The 23,807-nt window shown below is 47.2% G+C and overlaps 1 protein-coding gene across 3 annotated transcripts in view; it reads left to right on the forward strand.

The window, feature by feature from the left end:
• LOC110509418 (disks large homolog 4) overlaps nt 1–23,807 on the forward strand; it is a 206,312-nt gene that overhangs the window by 73,977 nt on the left and 108,528 nt on the right. For all 3 annotated transcript variants that reach the window (XR_005040482.1, XM_036968063.1, XM_036968065.1), the window contains exons 2-3: nt 630–791; nt 6,138–6,194. Coding sequence is in view for 2 of the 3 variants with exons in the window: in XM_036968063.1 (XP_036823958.1) it covers nt 630–791; nt 6,138–6,194 (219 nt within the window). In the remaining variant the exon portion in view is untranslated. The remainder of the gene's footprint in view (nt 1–629; nt 792–6,137; nt 6,195–23,807) is intronic.

A 23,807-nucleotide genomic window follows, 5' to 3' on the forward strand; every position in this document is an offset into this window, starting at 1 on the left:
CGTTTAATCAGCTTCTTGATATCCCACACCTGCCAGGTGGATGGATTATCTTGACAAAAGAGAAATGCTCACTAACAGGGATGTAAACAAATTTGTGCACAACATTTGAGAGAATAAGCTTTTTGTGCATATGGAACATTTCTGGGATCTTTTATTTCAGCTCATGAAACATGGGACCAACACTTTACATGTTGAGTTTATATTTTTGTTCAGTGTACATGTATTGTGATTCTATATGTATTGTGATTCTACATGTATTGTGATTTGATACTGTGATTTTATTGCAATTCAACGTTACAAACATATTGCTCCCCATATGTTTGCTGCAGAGGGACAAGAGAGAGCGATTCAGTAATAAGTGCTGAAAACAAATTGGCTCCCTGTTTAAAAATAATATGGAGAACAAGCTAGCTGATGCAGCTAACTAGCACAAAAATAATATTATCAAAACAATAGGATATATTGTCCAACATAATATCTTGATATGTAACTGTATCAATTTGATCCCCATCACTATTGTTAACCCCTGATATGTAATGCCAAATAGCATTAACCACCCCCTTCTCTCATCCCTCTCCTCCTCCCTCACGTCTCTCTCTTTCTCTACTTCTCTCTCTCTCTCTCTGTAGAAGTACCGGTACCAGGATGAGGAGACACCCCCCTTGGAGCACAGTCCAGCCCATTTGGGTCAAGGGAAAAGCGCTGAGATGCTTCACATGAGCGATAAGAACCTCGCCGCCATGGAGGCAATGCATGGCTACACGCCACACACACACATCTCCCCTATCAAGGTAGGACAAGCTCATTTATGTTACATACCTCTGTCAGGTAGGACAAACTCACGTATGTTACATACCTCTGTCAGGTAGGACAAACCTCTGTCAGGTAGGACACACACTCATTAATCACTGCACCCACACTTACAGTATATCTCCCCCTTTAAAGAAGGACACATAACAATCACAAGCAAATACATCCACCCATGCATGGTACCACCCACACACAAACTGTCTCTTTATATCACTCTACATCTATTTCTATCCCTCTCACTCTCTCTCTCTCTCTCTCTCTCTCTCTCAGTGCATCCTCTTGGGAAAAATGCATTCACATTTGTCTTTGTCTCTGAAATCAACATTCACAGTTTGTCAGTGTCTTTATCACTCAGTCTGTGTCCTGGATTTATTTTGTGTACTGTGACTTGAATGATATGACTCCTGCCTTTTCCTGGACTTGTTCTGATCCATGTGGTTTCCCTGAAGTCTAGAGTCAAGGAGCCTGAAAACGATCCTAAATAGTATGACATTTCTTGAAGGAAAGATCATTAAGACTTCACTGAGGACATGTCTGTGATGTGACATTTTGATCATTGCATTATGACATCACCAATCATCTGCCCAGCTAAGTCCTCCTACACTCACTGCAGTGTCAGCAGGACCTAAGGGGACTTGATGTTTTCACTTCTCTGTACATGCTGCTCATATCAAAGGCCCCTCTGTGAGACTGTCTGGTCTGATCTCCAGGATTATCTGTTCCACTGATCCCAAGTACAGATATAGTGCTCCCTGAGTTCCCTGTTGGCTCTCTTTTAGTGTAGATGAAGGGTAAATTAGATTATCACTGATTCAGGTTATGGTATTGCTTAATTACAACAACACATACATTTGATCATTATCTCTTATGTTATGACAAAGTGCAGGTGTGATGTTCATTGTCTCTCCCTATTTTTGGAATACTCCCTCCTTTGTTGGTTCCGCTTTGAGATGGAGTTAGATCCATTATAAAGGTCTAATGTTTGTCTGGTCACTCAGATCGGAGGGTATTTGCCCCCTCGTGTGTTAATTAAGAGGAACTGCAACTTTATTTCTGCACTGGAGAAACTGGATTCACTTCATGTGAAATGTTCTGTTTATTGACACCATAAGCATTTATTCTGTGAAATAATCATTAGTGTTCTTCAATGTTAATGTAATGCTGATAGGTCTGGTCCTAGTTGCTGATTAGACAAGGAGAGATCAAGCTGTTATACAGCTTATAATATGGAATGTTCCACCCAATGACAGGAATAATGATGGTGGTGGGGATGGCAGGTTTTTTGTGTTTTTATTCTTTTTCCGATGTCTAGTTTTGCATGTCTAGTTCCATGTCTAGTTTTCCATGTCTAGTTCCATGTCTAGTTCCATGTCTAGTTCCATGTCTAGTTCCATGTCTAGTTCCATGTCTAGTTCCATGTCTAGTTCCATGTCTAGTTTTCCATGTCTAGTTTTCCATGTTTAGTTCCATGTTTAGTTCCATGTCTAGTTCCATGTCTAGTTTTCCATGTCTAGTTTTCCATGTCTAGTTCCATGTCTAGTTTTCCATGTCTAGTTCCATGTCTAGTTCCATGTCTAGTTCCATGTCTAGTTCCATGTCTAGTTCCATGTCTAGTTTTCCATGTTTAGTTCCATGTCTAGTTCCATGTCTAGTTTTCCATGTTTAGTTCCATGTCTAGTTTTCCATGTCTAGTTCCATATCTAGTTTTCCATGTCTAGTTTTCCATGTCTAGTTTTCCATGTCTAGTTTTCCATGTCTAGTTCCATGTCTAGTTTTCCATGTCTAGTTTTCCATGTCTAGTTCCATGTCTAGTTCCATGTCTAGTTTTCCATGTCTAGTTCCATGTCTAGTTTTCCATCTCTAGTTCCATCTCTAGTTCCATGTCTAGTTCCATGTCTAGTTCCATGTCTAGTTTTCCATGTCTAGTTTTCCATGTCTAGTTTTCCATGTCTAGTTCCATGTCTAGTTTTCCATGTCTAGTTTTCCATGTCTAGTTTTCCATGTCTAGTTCCATGTCTAGTTCCATGTCTAGTTTTCCATGTCTAGTTCCATGTCTAGTTCCATGTCTAGTTCCATGTCTAGTTCCATGTCTAGTTTTCCATGTCTAGTTCCATGTCTAGTTCCATGTCTATTTCCATGTCTATTTCCATGTCTAGTTCCATGTCTAGTTTTCCATGTCTAGTTTTCCATGTCTAGTTCCATGTCTAGTTCCATGTCTAGTTCCATGTCTAGTTTTCCATGTCTAGTTCCATGTCTAGTTTTCCATGTCTAGTTTTCCATGTCTAGTTTTCCATGTTTAGTTCCATGTCTAGTTCCATGTCTAGTTTTCCATGTTTAGTTCCATGTCTAGTTTTCCATGTCTAGTTCCATATGTAGTTTTCCATGTCTAGTTTTCCATGTCTAGTTTTCCATGTCTAGTTCCATGTCTAGTTTTCCATGTCTAGTTTTCCATGTCTAGTTTTCCATGTCTAGTTCCATGTCTAGTTCCATGTCTAGTTTTCCATGTCTAGTTCCATGTCTAGTTTTCCATGTCTAGTTCCATGTCTAGTTTTCCATGTCTAGTTTTCCATCTCTAGTTCCATGTCTAGTTCCATGTCTAGTTCCATGTCTAGTTTTCCATGTCTAGTTTTCCATGTCTAGTTTTCCATGTCTAGTTTTCCATGTCTAGTTCCATGTCTAGTTCCATGTCTAGTTTTCCATGTCTAGTTTTCCATGTCTAGTTCCATGTCTAGTTCCATGTCTAGTTTTCCATGTCTAGTTCCATGTCTAGTTCCATGTCTAGTTCCATGTCTAGTTCCATGTCTAGTTTTCCATGTCTAGTTCCATGTCTAGTTCCATGTCTATTTCCATGTCTATTTCCATGTCTATTTCCATGTCTAGTTTTCCATGTCTAGTTTTCCATGTCTAGTTCCATGTCTAGTTCCATGTCTAGTTTTCCATGTCTAGTTTTCCATGTCTAGTTCCATGTCTAGTTTTCCATGTCTAGTTTTCCATGTCTAGTTTTCCATGTCTAGTTTTCCATGTCTAGTTCCATGTCTAGTTCCATGTCTAGTTTTCCATGTCTAGTTTTCCATGTCTAGTTTTCCATGTCTAGTTTTCCATGTCTAGTTCCATGTCTAGTTCCATGTCTAGTTTTCCATGTCTAGTTTTCCATGTCTAGTTTTCCATGTCTAGTTTTCCATGTCTAGTTTTCCATGTCTAGTTCCATGTCTAGTTCCATGTCTAGTTCCATGTCTAGTTCCATGTCTAGTTCCATGTCTAGTTTTCCATGTCTAGTTTTCCATGTCTAGTTTTCCATGTCTAGTTTTCCATGTCTAGTTTTCCATGTCTAGTTCCATGTCTAGTTTTCCATGTCTAGTTCCATGTCTAGTTTTCCATGTCTAGTTTTCCATGTCTAGTTTTCCATGTCTAGTTCCATGTCTAGTTCCATGTCTAGTTCCATGTCTAGTTTTCCATGTCTAGTTTTCCATGTCTAGTTTTCCATGTCTAGTTTTCCATGTCTAGTTCCATGTCTAGTTCCATGTCTAGTTTTCCATGTCTAGTTTTCCATGTCTAGTTTTCCATGTCTAGTTTTCCATGTCTAGTTTTCCATGTCTAGTTTTCCATGTCTAGTTCCATGTCTAGTTCCATGTCTAGTTCCATGTCTAGTTTTCCATGTCTAGTTTTCCATGTCTAGTTTTCCATGTCTAGTTTTCCATGTCTAGTTTTCCATGTCTAGTTCCATGTCTAGTTTTCCATGTCTAGTTTTCCATGTCTAGTTTTCCATGTCTAGTTTTCCATGTCTAGTTTTCCATGTCTAGTTTTCCGTGTCTAGTTTTCCATGTCTAGTTTTCCATGTCTAGTTTTCCATGTCTAGTTCCATGTCTAGCTTTCCATGTCTAGTTTTCCATGTCTAGTTCCATGTCTAGTTTTCCATGTCTAGTTTTCCATGTTTAGTTCCATGTCTAGTTTTCCATGTCTAGTTCCATGTCTAGTTTTCCATGTTTAGTTCCATGTTTAGTTCCATGTCTAGTTTTCCATGTCTAGTTCCATGTCTAGTTTTCCATGTCTAGTTTTCCATGTCTAGTTCCATGTCTAGTTCCATGTCTAGTTTTCCATGTCTAGTTTTCCATGTCTAGTTTTCCATGTCTAGTTCCATGTCTAGTTCCATGTCTAGTTCCATGTCTAGTTCCATGCTTAGTTTTCCATGTCTAGTTTTCCATGTCTAGTTTTCCATGTCTAGTTCCATGTCTAGTTCCATGTCTAGTTTTCCATGTCTAGTTTTCCATGTCTAGTTCCATGTCTAGTTTTCCATGTCTAGTTCCATGTCTAGTTTTCCATGTCTAGTTTTCCATGTCTAGTTCCATGTCTAGTTCCATGTCTAGTTCCATGTCTAGTTCCATGCTTAGTTTTCCATGTCTAGTTCCATGTCCCCACTTTTGTTTCTTGTATCATCCTCTGGCTTTCCTTCTCTTACCTAACATTCATCCTCTGGCTTTCCTTCTCTTACCTAACACTCATCCTCTGACTTTCCTTCTCTTACCTAACACTCATCCTCTGGCTTTCCTTCTCTTACCTAACACTCATCCTCTGACTTTCCTTCTCTTACCTAACACTCATCCTCTGGCTTTCCTTCTCTTACCTAACACTCATCCTCTGACTTTCCTTCTCTTACCCAACACTCATCCTCTGGCTTTCCTTCTCTTACCTAACCCTGATTGAACTAACAATGCTAACTACCTTCTATTTCAGTTGAATAGTTGGATAATACTTATTTTGTTTACTTACTTCACTCTTCTTTTTCTTCTTCTTCTTCTTCTTCCTCTTCCTCCTCTGGTACTTACACCTATCTGTATGATTACTTGCGTAGCACTCTGCAATATAACCTGTCATTGTATTACCCTGCTCTTCTTTTTTTTAACTCAAAACTAGATTATAACACCACACTAGATTATAACACAACACCAGATTATGACACAACTCTAGATTATGACACAACACTAGATTATAACACAACACCAGATTATAACACAACACCAGATTATAACACAACACCAGATTATAACACAACACCAGATTATAACACAACACCAGATTATAACACAACACCAGATTATGACACAACACCAGATTATGACACAACACCAGATTATGACACAACACCAGATTATGACACAGCACTAGATTATAACACAGCACCAGATTATAACACAGCACCTGTTTATACTATTTTATTCAATTTTTTTTTGCCATACTATTACCCCTTCTTCTCTGTGCACCCCATTCCTTGTCCTTATCTCCTCCACTCTAGTTACCCTCTCCCCTTTACCATCTCTGTTGTTTTGCAGCCGGTGTTGATGTCGTCAGGCCACACTCCTATGTACACCTCTGCTGTTTCCACACTGGTAAGAGCACAGAGCTCCCCTGCTGCTCAGAGCAGACCTGTTGTTGTCATCACCATCATCCCTGTGGCTTTCTCACATCGTTATGTATCCCCCGTTGTGACAACATTACCAGTCCTGCAGTGATGTCACGTAAAACTTGGTTGTACTGTATCATCACAGTTATATTGCATCATACATTCTGTAGATGTTCTTTCAAGGAGTATAAAGTAATCTGTGATGTGATCCTAGTGGTCATCTGTGATGTGGTCATTATGTGGTCATGCTCACACAGTAGTTATCAGCATCTGGACTGGTCATTCTCACATTGCAGAGTAGTTGTTGTTTAAGAGTGGGGTTTCATCTTCTACAGTATTCACTTGTTACTGGCTAATGTCTGTGTATTTTTATGTGTGAAGCTGGAATCTGTTTTGGATCACGGTGAAAAATGTGTAAAGCTCCTAGATTTATTTATTTTGTTGCGAAAAGCTTTGGCAGCCTGGTCTATTGGACTGGTTGGATGCCTGGTCTATTGGACTGGTTGGCTGCCTGGTCTATTGGACTGGTTGGCTGCCTGGTCTATTGGACTGGTTGGCTGCCTGGTCTATTGGACTGGTTGGCTGCCTGGTATATTGGACTGGTTGGCTGCCTGGTTGGATGCCTGGTCTATTGGACTGGTTGGATGCCTGGTCTATTGGACTGGTTGGATGCCTGGTCTATTGGACTGGTTGGCTGCCTGGTCTATTGGACTGGGTGGCTGCCTGGTCTATTGGACTGGTTGGCTGTCTGGTTGGATGCCTGGCCTATTGGACTGGTTGGATGCCTAGTCTATTGGACTGGTTGGCTGCCTGGTCTATTGGACTGGTTGGCTGCCTGGTCTATTGGACTGGTTGGCTGCCTGATCTATTGGACTGGTTGGCTGCCTGGTCAATTTTGACTGGTTGGCTGCCTGGTCTATTTGACTGGTTGGCTGCCTGGTCTATTTGACTGGTTGGCTGCCTGGTCTATTTGACTGGTTGGCTGCCTGGTCTATTTGACTGGTTGGCTGCCTGGTCTATTTGACTGGCTGGCTGCCTGGTCTATTTGACTGGCTGGCTACCTGGTCTATTTGACTGGCTGGCTGCCTGGTCTATTTGACTGGCTGGCTGCCTGGTCTATTTGATTGGTTGGCTGCCTGGTCTATTTGACTGTTAGGATGCCTGGTCTATTTGACCAGTAGTGTGCCATGTCTATTGGACTGCTTGGCTGCCTGGTCTATTGGACTGGTTGGCTGCCTGGTCCATTTTGACTTGCTGGCTTCCTGGTCTATTTGACCGGTAGGAAGCCTGGTCTATTGGACTGGTAGGATGCCTGGTCCATTAGACTGATTGCATGCCTGGTCTATTGGACTGATTGGATGCCTGGTCTATTTAAATGGGAGGATGCCTGGTCTGTTTGACTGGTAGGATGCCTGGTCTATTGGACTGATTGGATGCCTGGTCTATTTAAATGGCAGGATGCCTGGTCTGTTTGACTGGTTGGCTTCCTGGTTTATTGGACTTGTTGGATGCCTGGTCTATTTGACCGATAGGCTGCCTGGTCTATTTAACTGTTTGGATGCCTGGTATATTTGACTGGTTGGCTGCCTGGTCTGTTTGACTGGTTGGCTTCCTGGTTTATTGGACTTGTTGGCTGCCTGGTCTATTTAACTGTTTGGATGCCTGGTCTATTTGACTGGCGAGCTGCCTGGTCTATTTGACTGATTGGCTGCCTGGTCTATTTGACTGGTAGACTGCCTGGTTTATTTGATTGGCTGGCTGCCTGGTTTATTTGATTGGCTGGCTGCCTGGTTTATTTGATTGGTAGGATGCCTAGTCTATTTGACTGGTAGGATGCCTGGTCTATTGGACTGATTCGCTGGCTGGTCTATTGGACTGGTTGGCTTCCTGGTCTATTGGACTGGTTGGCTTCCTGGTCTATTGGACTGGTTGGCTTCCTGGTCTATTGGACTGGTTGGCTGCCTGGTCTATTTGACTGGTTGGCTGCCTGGTCTATTTGACTGGCTGGCTGCCTGGTCTGTTTGACTGGCTGGCTGCCTGGTCTGTTTGACTGGCTGGCTACCTGGTCTATTTGACTGGCTGGCTGCCTGGTCTATTTGATTGGTTGGCTTCCTGGTCTATTTGACTGCTTGACTGCCTGGTCTATTTGACTGTTAGGATGCCTGGTCTATTTGACTGGTTTTCTGCCTGGTCTATTTGACCAGTAGTGTGCCATGTCTATTGGACTGCTTGGCTGCCTGGTCTATTGGACCAGTAGGATGCCTGGTCTATTGGACTGCTTGGCTGCCTGGTCTATTGGACCAGTAGGATGCCTGGTCTATTGGACTGCTTGGCTGACTGGTCTATTGGACTCTTTGGCTTTCCTGCTCTATTGGAGTGGTTGGCTGCCTGGTATATTGGACTGGTTGGCTGCCTGGTATATTGGACTGGTTGGCTGCCTGGTTGGATGCCTGGTCTATTGGACTGGTTGGATGCCTGGTCTATTGGACTGGTTGGATGCCTGGTCTATTGGACTGGTTGGCTGCCTGGTCTATTGGACTGGGTGGCTGCCTGGTCTATTGGACTGGTTGGCTGCCTGGTTGGATGCCTGGCCTATTGGACTGGTTGGATGCCTGGTCTATTGGACTGGTTGGCTGCCTGGTCTATTGGACTGGTTGGCTGCCTGGTCTATTGGACTGGTTGGCTGCCTGATCTATTGGACTGGTTGGCTGCCTGGTCAATTTTGACTGGTTGGCTGCCTGGTCTATTGGACTGGTTGGCTGCCTGGTCGATTTGACTGGTTGGCTGCCTGGTCTATTTGACTGGTTGGCTGCCTGGTCTATTTGACTGGTTGGCTGCCTGGTCTATTTGACTGGCTGGCTGCCTGGTCTATTTGACTGGCTGGCTACCTGGTCTATTTGACTGGCTGGCTGCCTGGTCTATTTGACTGGCTGGCTGCCTGGTCTATTTGATTGGTTGGCTGCCTGGTCTATTTGACTGTTAGGATGCCTGGTCTATTTGACCAGTAGTGTGCCATGTCTATTGGACTGCTTGGCTGCCTGGTCTATTGGACTGGTTGGCTGCCTGGTCCATTTTGACTTGCTGGCTTCCTGGTCTATTTGACCGGTAGGAAGCCTGGTCTATTGGACTGGTAGGATGCCTGGTCCATTAGACTGATTGGATGCCTGGTCTATTGGACTGATTGGATGCCTGGTCTATTTAAATGGGAGGATGCCTGGTCTGTTTGACTGGTAGGATGCCTGGTCTATTGGACTGATTGGATGCCTGGTCTATTTAAATGGCAGGATGCCTGGTCTGTTTGACTGGTTGGCTTCCTGGTTTATTGGACTTGTTGGATGCCTGCTCTATTTGACCGATAGGCTGCCTGGTCTATTTAACTGTTTGGATGCCTGGTATATTTGACTGGTCCCCTGCCTGGTCAATTTGACTGGTTGGCTGCCTGGTCTGTTTGACTGGTTGGCTTCCTGGTTTATTGGACTTGTTGGCTGCCTGGTCTATTTAACTGTTTGGATGCCTGGTCTATTTGACTGGTGAGCTGCCTGGTTTATTTGATTGGCTGGCTGCCTGGTTTATTTGATTGGTAGGATGCCTAGTCTATTTGACTTGTAGGATGCCTGGTCTATTGGACTGATTCGCTGGCTGGTCTATTGGACTGGTTGGCTTCCTGGTCTATTGGACTGGTTGGCTTCCTGGTCTATTGGACTGGTTGGCTTCCTGGTCTATTTGACTGGTTGGCTGCCTGGTCTATTTGACTGGCTGGCTGCCTGGTCTGTTTGACTGGCTGGCTGCCTGGTCTGTTTGACTGGCTGGCTACCTGGTCTATTTGACTGGCTGGCTGCCTGGTCTATTTGATTGGTTGGCTTCCTGGTCTATTTGACTGCTTGACTGCCTGGTCTATTTGACTGTTAGGATGCCTGGTCTATTTGACTGGTTTTCTGCCTCGTCTATTTGACCAGTAGTGTGCCATGTCTATTGGACTGCTTGGCGGCCTGGTCTATTGGACCAGTAGGATGCCTGGTCTATTGGACTGCTTGGCTGACTGGTCTATTGGACTCTTTGGCTTTCCTGCTCTATTGGAGTGGTTGGCTGCCTGGTCTATTGGACTGGTTGGCTGCCTGGTATATTGGACTGGTTGGCTGCCTGGTATATTGGACTGGTTGGCTGCCTGGTTGGATGCCTGGTCTATTGGACTGGTTGGATGCCTGGTCTATTGGACTGGTTGGATGCCTGGTCTGTTTGACTGGTTGGCTTCCTGGTTTATTGGACTTGTTGGCTGCCTGGTCTATTTAAATGTTTGGATGCCTGGTCTATTTGACTGGCGAGCTGCCTGGTCTATTTGACTGATTGGCTGCCTGGTCTATTTGACTGGTAGACTGCCTGGTTTATTTGATTGGCTGGCTGCCTGGTCTATTTGACTGGTAGGATGCCTGGTCTATTGGACTGATTCGCTGGCTGGTCTATTGGACTGGTTGGCTTCCTGGTCTATTGGACTGGTTGGCTTCCTGGTCTATTGGACTGGTTGGCTTCCTGGTCTATTGGACTGGTTGGCTGCCTGGTCTATTTGACTGGTTGGCTGCCTGGTCTATTTGACTGGCTGGCTGTCTGGTCTGTTTGACTGGCTGGCTGCCTGGTCTGTTTGACTGGCTGGCTACCTGGTCTATTTGACTGGCTGGCTGCCTGGTCTATTTGACTGCTTGACTGCCTGGTCTATTTGACTGTTAGGATGCCTGGTCTATTTGACTGGTTTTCTGCCTGGTCTATTTGACCAGTAGTGTGCCATGTCTATTGGACTGCTTGGCTGCCTGGTCTATTGGACCAGTAGGATGCCTGGTCTATTGGACTGCTTGGCTGCCTGGTCTATTGGACCAGTAGGATGCCTGGTCTATTGGACTGCTTGGCTGACTGGTCTATTGGACTCTTTGGCTTTCCTGCTCTATTGGAGTGGTTGGCTGCCTGGTCTATTGGACTGGTTGGCTGCCTGGTATATTGGACTGGTTGGCTGCCTGGTATATTGGACTGGTTGGCTGCCTGGTTGGATGCCTGGTCTATTGGACTGGTTGGATGCCTGGTCTATTGGACTGGTTGGATGCCTGGTCTATTGGACTGGTTGGCTGCCTGGTCTATTGGACTGGGTGGCTGCCTGGTCTATTGGACTGGTTGGCTGCCTGGTTGGATGCCTGGCCTATTGGACTGGTTGGATGCCTGGTCTATTGGACTGGTTGGATGCCTGGTCTATTGGACTGGTTGGCTGCCTGGTCTATTGGACTGGTTGGCTGCCTGGTCTATTGGACTGGTTGGCTGCCTGATCTATTGGACTGGTTGGCTGCCTGGTCAATTTTGACTGGTTGGCTGCCTGGTCTATTGGACTGGTTGGCTGCCTGGTCTATTTGACTGGTTGGCTGCCTGGTCTATTTGACTGGTTGGCTGCCTGGTCTATTTGACTGGTTGGCTGCCTGGTCTATTTGACTGGCTGGCTGCCTGGTCTATTTGACTGGCTGGCTACCTGGTCTATTTGACTGGCTGGCTGCCTGGTCTATTTGACTGGCTGGCTACCTGGTCTATTTGACTGGCTGCCTGGTCTATTTGACTGGCTGGCTGCCTGGTCAATTTGATTGGTTGGCTGCCTGGTCTATTTGACTGTTAGGATGCCTGGTCTATTTGACCAGTAGTGTGCCATGTCTATTGGACTGCTTGGCTGCCTGGTCTATTGGACTGGTTGGCTGCCTGGTCCATTTTGACTTGCTGGCTTCCTGGTCTATTTGACCGGTAGGAAGCCTGGTCTATTGGACTGGTAGGATGCCTGGTCCATTAGACTGATTGGATGCCTGGTCTATTGGACTGATTGGATGCCTGGTCTATTTAAATGGGAGGATGCCTGGTCTGTTTGACTGGTAGTATACCTGGTCTATTGGACTGATTGGATGCCTGGTCTATTTAAATGGCAGGATGCCTGGTCTGTTTGACTGGTTGGCTTCCTCGTTTATTGAACTTGTTGGATGCCTGGTCTATTTGACCGATAGGCTGCCTGGTCTATTTAACTGTTTGGATGCCTGGTATATTTGACTGGTCCCCTGCCTGGTCAGTTTGACTGGTTGGCTGCCTGGTCTGTTTGACTGGTTGGCTTCCTGGTTTATTGGACTTGTTGGCTGCCTGGTCTATTTGACTGATTGGCTGCCTGGTCTATTTGACTGGTAGACTGCCTGGTTTATTTGATTGGCTGGCTGCCTGGTTTATTTGATTGTTAGGATGCCTAGTCTATTTGACTGGTAGGATGCCTGGTCTATTGGACTGATTCGCTGGCTGGTCTATTGGACTGGTTGGCTTCCTGGTCTATTGGACTGGTTGGCTTCCTGGTCTATTGGACTGGTTGGCTTCCTGGTCTATTGGACTGGTTGGCTGCCTGGTCTATTTGACTGGTTGGCTGCCTGGTCTATTTGACTGGCTGGCTGCCTGGTCTGTTTGATTGGCTGGCTGCCTGGTCTGTTTGACTGGCTGGCTACCTGGTCTATTTGACTGGCTGGCTGCCTGGTCTATTTGATTGGTTGGCTTCCTGGTCTATTTGACTGCTTGACTGCCTGGTCTATTTGACTGTTAGGATGCCTGGTCTATTTGACTGGTTTTCTGCCTGGTCTATTTGACCAGTAGTGTGCCATGTCTATTGGACTGCTTGGCTGCCTGGTCTATTGGACCAGTAGGATGCCTGGTCTATTGGACTGCTTGGCTGCCTGGTCTATTGGACCAGTAGGATGCCTGGTCTATTGGACTGCTTGGCTGACTGGTCTATTGGACTCTTTGGCTTTCCTGCTCTATTGGAGTGGTTGGCTGCCTGGTCTATTGGACTGGTTGGCTGCCTGGTATATTGGACTGGTTGGCTGCCTGGTATATTGGACTGGTTGGCTGCCTGGTTGGATGCCTGGTCTATTGGACTGGTTGGATGCCTGGTCTATTGGACTGGTTGGATGCCTGGTCTATTGGACTGGTTGGCTGCCTGGTCTATTGGACTGGGTGGCTGCCTGGTCTATTGGACTGGTTGGCTGCCTGGTTGGATGCCTGGTCTATTGGACTGGTTGGCTGCCTGGTTGGATGCCTGGCCTATTGGACTGGTTGGATGCCTGATCTATTGGACTGGTTGGCTGCCTGGTCAATTTTGACTGGTTGGCTGCCTGGTCTATTGGACTGGTTGGCTGCCTGGTCTATTTGACTGGTTGGCTGCCTGGTCTATTTTACTGGTTGGCTGCCTGGTCTATTTGACTGGTTGGCTGCCTGGTCTATTTGACTGGCTGGCTGCCTGGTCTATTTGACTGGCTGGCTGCCTGGTCTATTTGATTGGTTGGCTGCCTGGTCTATTTGACTGTTAGGATGCCTGGTCTATTTGACCAGTAGTGTGCCATGTCTATTGGACTGCTTGGCTGCCTGGTCTATTGGACTGGTTGGCTGCCTGGTCTATTTGACCGGTAGGAAGCCTGGTCTATTGGACTGGTAGGATGCCTGGTCTATTAGACTGATTGGATGCCTGGTCTATTGGACTGATTGGATGCCTGGTCTATTTAAATGGGAGGATGCCTGGTCTGTTTGACTGGTAGGATGCCTGGTCTATTGGACTGATTGGATGCCTGGCCTATTTAAATGGCAGGATGCCTGGTCTGTTTGACTGGTTGGCTTCCTGGTTTATTGGACTTGTTGGATGCCTGGTCTATTTGACCGATAGGCTGCCTGGTCTATTTAACTGTTTGGATGCCTGGTATATTTGACTGGTGCCCTGCCTGGTCAGTTTGACTGGTTGGCTGCCTGGTCTGTTTGACTGGTTGGCTTCCTGGTTTATTGGACTTGTTGGCTGCCTGGTCTATTTAACTGTTTGGATGCCTGGTCTATTTGACTGGCGAGCTGCCTGGTCTATTTGACTGATTGGCTGCCTGGTCTATTTGACTGGTAAACTGCCTGGTTTAATTGATTGGCTGGCTGCCTGGTTTATTTGATTGGTAGGATGCCTAGTCTATTTGACTGGTAGGATGCCTGGTCTATTGGACTGATTCGCTGGCTGGTCTTTTGGACTGGTTGGCTTCCTGTTCTATTGGACTGGTTGGCTTCCTGGTCTATTGGACTGGTTGGCTTCCTGGTCTATTGGACTGGTTGGCTGCCTGGTCTATTGGACTGGTTGGCTGCCTGGTCTATTGGACTGGTTGGCTGCCTGGTCTATTGGACTGGTTGGCTGCCTGGTCTATTGGACTGGTTGGCTGCCTGGTCTATTGGACTGGTTGGCTGCCTGGTCTATTTGACTGGCTGGCTGCCTGGTCTGTTTGACTTGCTGGCTGCCTGGTCTGTTTGACTGGCTGGCTACCTGGTCTATTTGACTGGCTGGCTGCCTGGTCTATTTGATTGGTTGGCTTCCTGGTCTATTTGACTGCTTGACTGCCTGGTCTATTTGACTGTTAGGATGCCTGGTCTATTTGACTGGTTTTCTGCCTGGTCTATTTGACCAGTAGTGTGCCATGTCTATTGGACTGCTTGGCTGCCTGGTCTATTGGACTGATTGGCTGCCTGGTCTATTTGACCAGTTGGATGCCTGGTCTATTGGACTGGTTTGCTGGCTGGTCTATTGGACTGCTTGGCTGCCTGGTCTATTTGACTGCTTGTCTCCCTGGTCTATTTAACTGTTAGGGTTCCTCGTCTATTTGACTGGTAGGATGCCTGGTCTATTGGACTGATTGGCTGCCTGGTCTATTGGACTGATTGGCTGCCTGGTCTATTTGACCAGTTGGATGCCTGGTCTATTGGACAGCTTGGTTGTCTGGTCTATTTGACTAGAGGGTTGCTTGGCTTGTTTTACTGATTGGCTCTCTGGTCTATTGGACTGGTTGTCTGCCTGTTATTTTGGACTGGTTGTCTGCCTGTTATTTTGGACTGGTTGTCTGCCTGGTTTATTTGAGTGGTTGGCTGCCTGGCCTATTTGACTGGTAAGCTACCTGCTCTATTGGAGTGGTTGGCTGCCTGGTCTATTTGACTGGCTGATTGGCTGCCTGGTCTATTTGACTGCTTGTCTGCCTGGTCTATTTAAATGTTTGGATTCCTAGTCTATTTGACTGGCTGGTTGGCTGCCTGGTCTATTTGAATGCTTGTCTGCCTGGTCTATTTAAATGTTTGGATTCCTAGTCTATTTGACTGGTAGGATGCCTGGTCTTATGGACTGGTTGGCTGCCTGTTCTATTTGACTGGCTGGCTGGCTGCCTGGTCTACTGTACTGGTTGGCTGCCTGGCCTATTTGACTGGTGAGCTGCCTGGCCTTTTGGACTAGTTGGCTGCCTGGTCTATTTGACTGATTGGCTGCCTGGTCTATTTGACTGATTGGCTGCCTGGTCTATTTGACTGATTGGCTGCCTGGTCTAATTGACTGGTAGGATGCCTGGTCTATTGAACTGATTCACTGGCTGGTCTGTTGGACGGGTTGGCTGCCTGATTTCTTGGATTGGTTGGCTGCCTGATTTATTGGACTGGTTGGCTGACTGTTCTATTGGACTGGTTTGCTGATTGGTCTTTTTAACTTGTGAAATATCTGATCTCTTTGACTGCTTGTCTGCCTGGTCTATTCAACTGTTTGGATTCCTAGTCTATTTGACTGATAGGTTGCCTGGTTTATTTGACTGGTTGGCTGCCTGGTCTATTGGACTGGTTGGCTGCCTGGTTGGATGCCTGGTCTATTGGACTGGTTGGATGCCTGGTCTATTGGACTGGTTGGCTGCCTGGTCTATTTGACTGGCTGGCTGCCTGGTCTATTTGACTGGCTGGCTACCTGGTCTATTTGACTGGCTGGCTGCCTGGTCTATTTGACTGGCTGGCTACCTGGTCTATTTGACTGGCTGGCTGCCTGGTCTATTTGACTGGCTGGCTGCCTGGTCAATTTGATTGGTTGGCTGCCTGGTCTATTTGACTGTTAGGATGCCTGGTCTATTTGACCAGTAGTGTGCCATGTCTATTGGACTGCTTGGCTGCCTGGTCTATTGGACTGGTTGGCTGCCTGGTCCATTTTGACTTGCTGGCTTCCTGGTCTATTTGACCGGTAGGAAGCCTGGTCTATTGGACTGGTAGGATGCCTGGTCCATTAGACTGATTGGATGCCTGGTCTATTGGACTGATTGGATGCCTGGTCTATTTAAATGGGAGGATGCCTGGTCTGTTTGACTGGTAGGATACCTGGTCTATTGGACTGATTGGATGCCTGGTCTATTTAAATGGCAGGATGCCTGGTCTGTTTGACTGGTTGGCTTCCTCGTTTATTGAACTTGTTGGATGCCTGGTCTATTTGACCGATAGGCTGCCTGGTCTATTTAACTGTTTGGATGCCTGGTATATTTGACTGGTCCCCTGCCTGGTCAGTTTGACTGGTTGGCTGCCTGGTCTGTTTGACTGGTTGGCTTCCTGGTTTATTGGACTTGTTGGCTGCCTGGTCTATTTGACTGGCGAGCTGCCTGGTCTGATTGGCTGCCTGGTCTATTTGACTGGTAGACTGCCTGGTTTATTTGATTGGCTGGCTGCCTGGTTTATTTGATTGTTAGGATGCCTAGTCTATTTGACTGGTAGGATGCCTGGTCTATTGGACTGATTCGCTGGCTGGTCTATTGGACTGGTTGGCTTCCTGGTCTATTGGACTGGTTGGCTTCCTGGTCTATTGGACTGGTTGGCTGCCTGGTCTATTTGACTGGTTGGCTGCCTGGTCTATTTGACTGGCTGGCTGCCTGGTCTGTTTGATTGGCTGGCTGCCTGGTCTGTTTGACTCGCTGGCTACCTGGTCTATTTGACTGGCTGGCTGCCTGGTCTATTTGATTGGTTGGCTTCCTGGTCTATTTGACTGCTTGACTGCCTGGTCTATTTGACTGTTAGGATGCCTGGTCTATTTGACTGGTTTTCTGCCTGGTCTATTTGACCAGTAGTGTGCCATGTCTATTGGACTGCTTGGCTGCCTGGTCTATTGGACCAGTAGGATGCCTGGTCTATTGGACTGCTTGGCTGCCTGGTCTATTGGACCAGTAGGATGCCTGGTCTATTGGACTGCTTGGCTGACTGGTCTATTGGACTCTTTGGCTTTCCTGCTCTATTGGAGTGGTTGGCTGCCTGGTCTATTGGACTGGTTGGCTGCCTGGTATATTGGACTGGTTGGCTGCCTGGTATATTGGACTGGTTGGCTGCCTGGTTGGATGCCTGGTCTATTGGACTGGTTGGATGCCTGGTCTATTGGACTGGTTGGATGCCTGGTCTATTGGACTGGTTGGCTGCCTGGTCTGTTGGACTGGGTGGCTGCCTGGTCTATTGGACTGGTTGGCTGCCTGGTTGGATGCCTGGCCTATTGGACTGGTTGGATGCCTGGTCTATTGGACTGGTTGGCTGCCTGATCTATTGGACTGGTTGGCTGCCTGGTCAATTTTGACTGGTTGGCTGCCTGGTCTATTGGACTGGTTGGCTGCCTGGTCTATTTGACTGGTTGGCTGCCTGGTCTATTTTACTGGTTGGCTGCCTGGTCTATTTGACTGGTTGGCTGCCTGGTCTATTTGACTGGCTGGCTGCCTGGTCTATTTGACTGGCTGGCTGCCTGGTCTATTTGATTGGTTGGCTGCCTGGTCTATTTGACTGTTAGGATGCCTGGTCTATTTGAACAGTAGTGTGCCATGTCTATTGGACTGCTTGGCTGCCTGGTCTATTGGACTGGTTGGCTGCCTGGTCTATTTGACCGGTAGGAAGCCTGGTCTATTGGACTGGTAGGATGCCTGGTCTATTAGACTGATTGGATGCCTGGTCTATTGGACTGATTGGATGCCTGGTCTATTTAAATGGGAGGATGCCTGGTCTGTTTGACTGGTAGGATGCCTGGTCTATTGGACTGATTGGATGCCTGGCCTATTTAAATGGCAGGATGCCTGGTCTGTTTGACTGGTTGGCTTCCTGGTTTATTGGACTTGTTGGATGCCTGGTCTATTTGACCGATAGGCTGCCTGGTCTATTTAACTGTTTGGATGCCTGGTATATTTGACTGGTGCCCTGCCTGGTCAGTTTGACTGGTTGGCTGCCTGGTCTGTTTGACTGGTTGGCTTCCTGGTTTATTGGACTTGTTGGCTGCCTGGTCTATTTAACTGTTTGGATGCCTGGTCTATTTGACTGGCGAGCTGCCTGGTCTATTTGACTGATTGGCTGCCTGGTCTATTTGACTGGTAAACTGCCTGGTTTATTTGATTGGCTGGCTGCCTGGTTTATTTGATTGGTAGGATGCCTAGTCTATTTGACTGGTAGGATGCCTGGTCTATTGGACTGATTCGCTGGCTGGTCTTTTGGACTGGTTGGCTTCCTGTTCTATTGGACTGGTTGGCTTCCTGGTCTATTGGACTGGTTGGCTTCCTGGTCTATTGGACTGGTTGGCTGCCTGGTCTATTGGACTGGTTGGCTGCCTGGTCTATTGGACTGGTTGGCTGCCTGGTCTATTTGACTGGCTGGCTGCCTGGTCTGTTTGACTTGCTGGCTGCCTGGTCTGTTTGACTGGCTGGCTACCTGGTCTATTTGACTGGCTGGCTGCCTGGTCTATTTGATTGGTTGGCTTCCTGGTCTATTTGACTGCTTGACTGCCTGGTCTATTTGACTGTTAGGATGCCTGGTCTATTTGACTGGTTTTCTGCCTGGTCTATTTGACCAGTAGTGTGCCATGTCTATTGGACTGCTTGGCTGCCTGGTCTATTGGACTGATTGGCTGCCTGGTCTATTTGACCAGTTGGATGCCTGGTCTATTGGACTGGTTTGCTGGCTGGTCTATTGGACTGCTTGGCTGCCTGGTCTATTTGACTGCTTGTCTCCCTGGTCTATTTAACTGTTAGGGTTCCTCGTCTATTTGACTGGTAGGATGCCTGGTCTATTGGACTGATTGGCTGCCTGGTCTATTGGATTGATTGGCTGCCTGGTCTATTTGACCAGTTGGATGCCTGGTCTATTGGACAGCTTGGTTGTCTGGTCTATTTGACTAGAGGGTTGCTTGGCTTGTTTTACTGATTGGCTCTCTGGTCTATTGGACTGGTTGTCTGCCTGTTATTTTGGACTGGTTGTCTGCCTGTTATTTTGGACTGGTTGTCTGCCTGGTTTATTTGAGTGGTTGGCTGCCTGGCCTATTTGACTGGTAAGCTACCTGCTCTATTGGAGTGGTTGGCTGCCTGGTCTATTTGACTGGCTGATTGGCTGCCTGGTCTATTTGACTGCTTGTCTGCCTGGTCTATTTAAATGTTTGGATTCCTAGTCTATTTGACTGGCTGGTTGGCTGCCTGGTCTATTTGAATGCTTGTCTGCCTGGTCTATTTAAATGTTTGGATTCCTAGTCTATTTGACTGGTAGGATGCCTGGTCTTATGGACTGGTTGGCTGCCTGTTCTATTTGACTGGCTGGCTGGCTGCCTGGTCTACTGTACTGGTTGGCTGCCTGGCCTATTTGACTGGTGAGCTGCCTGGCCTTTTGGACTAGTTGGCTGCCTGGTCTATTTGACTGATTGGCTGCCTGGTCTATTTGACTGGTCTATTTGACTGATTGGCTGCCTGGTCTAATTGACTGGTAGGATGCCTGGTCTATTGAACTGATTCACTGGCTGGTCTGTTGGACGGGTTGGCTGCCTGATTTCTTGGATTGGTTGGCTGCCTGATTTATTGGACTGGTTGGCTGACTGTTCTATTGGACTGGTTGGCTGCCTTGTCTATTGGAGTGGTTGGCTGCCTTGTCTATTGGAGTAGTTGGCTGCCTGGTCTATTTGACTTGTTGGCTGACTGTTCTATTGGACTGGTTTGCTGATTGGTCTTTTTAACTTGTGAAATATCTGATCTCTTTGACTGCTTGTCTGCCTGGTCTATTCAACTGTTTGGATTCCTAGTCTATTTGACTGATAGGTTGCCTGGTTTATTTGACTGGTTGGCTGCCTGGTCTATTGGACTGGTTGGCTGCCTGGTTGGATGCCTGGTCTATTGGACTGGTTGGATGCCTGGTCTATTGGACTGGTTGGCTGCCTGGTCTATTGGACTGGTTGGCTGCCTGGTCTATTGGACTGGTTGACTGCCTGGTCTATTGGACTGGTTGGCTGCCTGGTCAATTTTGACTGGTTGGCTGCCTGGTCAATTTTGACTGGTTGGCTGCCTGGTCAATTTTGACTGGTTGGCTGCCTGGTCAATTTTGACTGGTTGGCTGCCTGGTCCATTTTGACTTGCTGGCTTCCTGGTCTATTTGACTGGATGGCTGCCTGGTCCATTTGACCGGTAGGAAGCCTGGTCTATTGGACTGGTAGGATGCCTGGTCTATTGGACTGATTGGATGCCTGGTCTATTGGACTGATTGGATGCCTGGTCTATTTAAATGGGAGGATGCCTGGTCTGTTTGACTGGTAGGATGCCTGGTCTATTGGACCGATAGGCTGCCTGGTCTATTTGAATGTTATGATGCCTGGTATATTTGACTGGTCCCCTGCCTGGTCAGTTTGACTGGCTGGCCGCCTGGTCTACTGGACTGGTTGGCTGCCTGGTCTGTTTGATTGGTTGGCTTCCTGGTTTATTGGACTTGTTGGCTGCCTGGTCTATTTAACTGTTTGGATGCCTGGTCTATTTGACTGGTGAGCTGCCTGGCCTTTTGGACTAGTTGGCTGCCTGGTCTATTTGACTGATTGGCTGCCTGGTCTATTTGACTGATTTGCTGCCTGGTCAATTTGACTGGTAGACTGCCTGGTTTATTTGATTGGCTGGCTGCCTGGTTTATTTGATTGGTAGGATGCCTAGTCTATTTGACTGGTAGGATGCCTGGTCTATTGGACTGATTCGCTGGCTGGTCTATTGGACTGATTTGCTGGCTGGTCTATTGGACTGGTTGGCTTCCTGGTTGGATGCCTGGCCTATTGGACTGGTTGGATGCCTGGTCTATTGGACTGGTTGGCTGCCTGATCTATTGGACTGGTTGGCTGCCTGGTCAATTTTGACTGGTTGGCTGCCTGGTCTATTGGACTGGTTGGCTGCCTGGTCTATTTGACTGGTTGGCTGCCTGGTCTATTTTACTGGTTGGCTGCCTGGTCTATTTGACTGGTTGGCTGCCTGGTCTATTTGACTGGCTGGCTGCCTGGTCTATTTGATTGGTTGGCTGCCTGGTCTATTTGACTGTTAGGATGCCTGGTCTATTTGAACAGTAGTGTGCCATGTCTATTGGACTGCTTGGCTGCCTGGTCTATTGGACTGGTTGGCTGCCTGGTCTATTTGACCGGTAGGAAGCCTGGTCTATTGGACTGGTAGGATGCCTGGTCTATTAGACTGATTGGATGCCTGGTCTATTGGACTGATTGGATGCCTGGTCTATTTAAATGGGAGGATGCCTGGTCTGTTTGACTGGTAGGATGCCTGGTCTATTGGACTGATTGGATGCCTGGCCTATTTAAATGGCAGGATGCCTGGTCTGTTTGACTGGTTGGCTTCCTGGTTTATTGGACTTGTTGGATGCCTGGTCTATTTGACCGATAGGCTGCCTGGTCTATTTAACTGTTTGGATGCCTGGTATATTTGACTGGTGCCCTGCCTGGTCAGTTTGACTGGTTGGCTGCCTGGTCTGTTTGACTGGTTGGCTTCCTGGTTTATTGGACTTGTTGGCTGCCTGGTCTATTTAACTGTTTGGATGCCTGGTCTATTTGACTGGCGAGCTGCCTGGTCTATTTGACTGATTGGCTGCCTGGTCTATTTGACTGGTAAACTGCCTGGTTTATTTGATTGGCTGGCTGCCTGGTTTATTTGATTGGTAGGATGCCTAGTCTATTTGACTGGTAGGATGCCTGGTCTATTGGACTGATTCGCTGGCTGGTCTTTTGGACTGGTTGGCTTCCTGTTCTATTGGACTGGTTGGCTTCCTGGTCTATTGGACTGGTTGGCTTCCTGGTCTATTGGACTGGTTGGCTGCCTGGTCTATTGGACTGGTTGGCTGCCTGGTCTATTGGACTGGTTGGCTGCCTGGTCTATTGGACTGGTTGGCTGCCTGGTCTATTTGACTGGCTGGCTGCCTGGTCTGTTTGACTTGCTGGCTGCCTGGTCTGTTTGACTGGCTGGCTACCTGGTCTATTTGACTGGCTGGCTGCCTGGTCTATTTGATTGGTTGGCTTCCTGGTCTATTTGACTGCTTGACTGCCTGGTCTATTTGACTGTTAGGATGCCTGGTCTATTTGACTGGTTTTCTGCCTGGTCTATTTGACCAGTAGTGTGCCATGTCTATTGGACTGCTTGGCTGCCTGGTCTATTGGACTGATTGGCTGCCTGGTCTATTTGACCAGTTGGATGCCTGGTCTATTGGACTGGTTTGCTGGCTGGTCTATTGGACTGCTTGGCTGCCTGGTCTATTTGACTGCTTGTCTCCCTGGTCTATTTAACTGTTAGGGTTCCTCGTCTATTTGACTGGTAGGATGCCTGGTCTATTGGACTGATTGGCTGCCTGGTCTATTGGACTGATTGGCTGCCTGGTCTATTTGACCAGTTGGATGCCTGGTCTATTGGACAGCTTGGTTGTCTGGTCTATTTGACTAGAGGGTTGCTTGGCTTGTTTTACTGATTGGCTCTCTGGTCTATTGGACTGGTTGTCTGCCTGTTATTTTGGACTGGTTGTCTGCCTGTTATTTTGGACTGGTTGTCTGCCTGGTTTATTTGAGTGGTTGGCTGCCTGGCCTATTTGACTGGTAAGCTACCTGCTCTATTGGAGTGGTTGGCTGCCTGGTCTATTTGACTGGCTGATTGGCTGCCTGGTCTATTTGACTGCTTGTCTGCCTGGTCTATTTAAATGTTTGGATTCCTAGTCTATTTGACTGGCTGGTTGGCTGCCTGGTCTATTTGAATGCTTGTCTGCCTGGTCTATTTAAATGTTTGGATTCCTAGTCTATTTGACTGGTAGGATGCCTGGTCTTATGGACTGGTTGGCTGCCTGTTCTATTTGACTGGCTGGCTGGCTGCCTGGTCTACTGTACTGGTTGGCTGCCTGGCCTATTTGACTGGTGAGCTGCCTGGCCTTTTGGACTAGTTGGCTGCCTGGTCTATTTGACTGATTGGCTGCCTGGTCTATTTGACTGGTCTATTTGACTGATTGGCTGCCTGGTCTAATTGACTGGTAGGATGCCTGGTCTATTGAACTGATTCACTGGCTGGTCTGTTGGACGGGTTGGCTGCCTGATTTCTTGGATTGGTTGGCTGCCTGATTTATTGGACTGGTTGGCTGACTGTTCTATTGGACTGGTTGGCTGCCTTGTCTATTGGAGTGGTTGGCTGCCTTGTCTATTGGAGTAGTTGGCTGCCTGGTCTATTTGACTTGTTGGCTGACTGTTCTATTGGACTGGTTTGCTGATTGGTCTTTTTAACTTGTGAAATATCTGATCTCTTTGACTGCTTGTCTGCCTGGTCTATTCAACTGTTTGGATTCCTAGTCTATTTGACTGATAGGTTGCCTGGTTTATTTGACTGGTTGGCTGCCTGGTCTATTGGACTGGTTGGCTGCCTGGTTGGATGCCTGGTCTATTGGACTGGTTGGATGCCTGGTCTATTGGACTGGTTGGCTGCCTGGTCTATTGGACTGGTTGGCTGCC

This window comes from Oncorhynchus mykiss, chromosome Y (genome assembly GCF_013265735.2).
Source record: "Oncorhynchus mykiss isolate Arlee chromosome Y, USDA_OmykA_1.1, whole genome shotgun sequence".
Taxonomy (NCBI): Eukaryota; Metazoa; Chordata; class Actinopteri; order Salmoniformes; family Salmonidae; genus Oncorhynchus; species Oncorhynchus mykiss.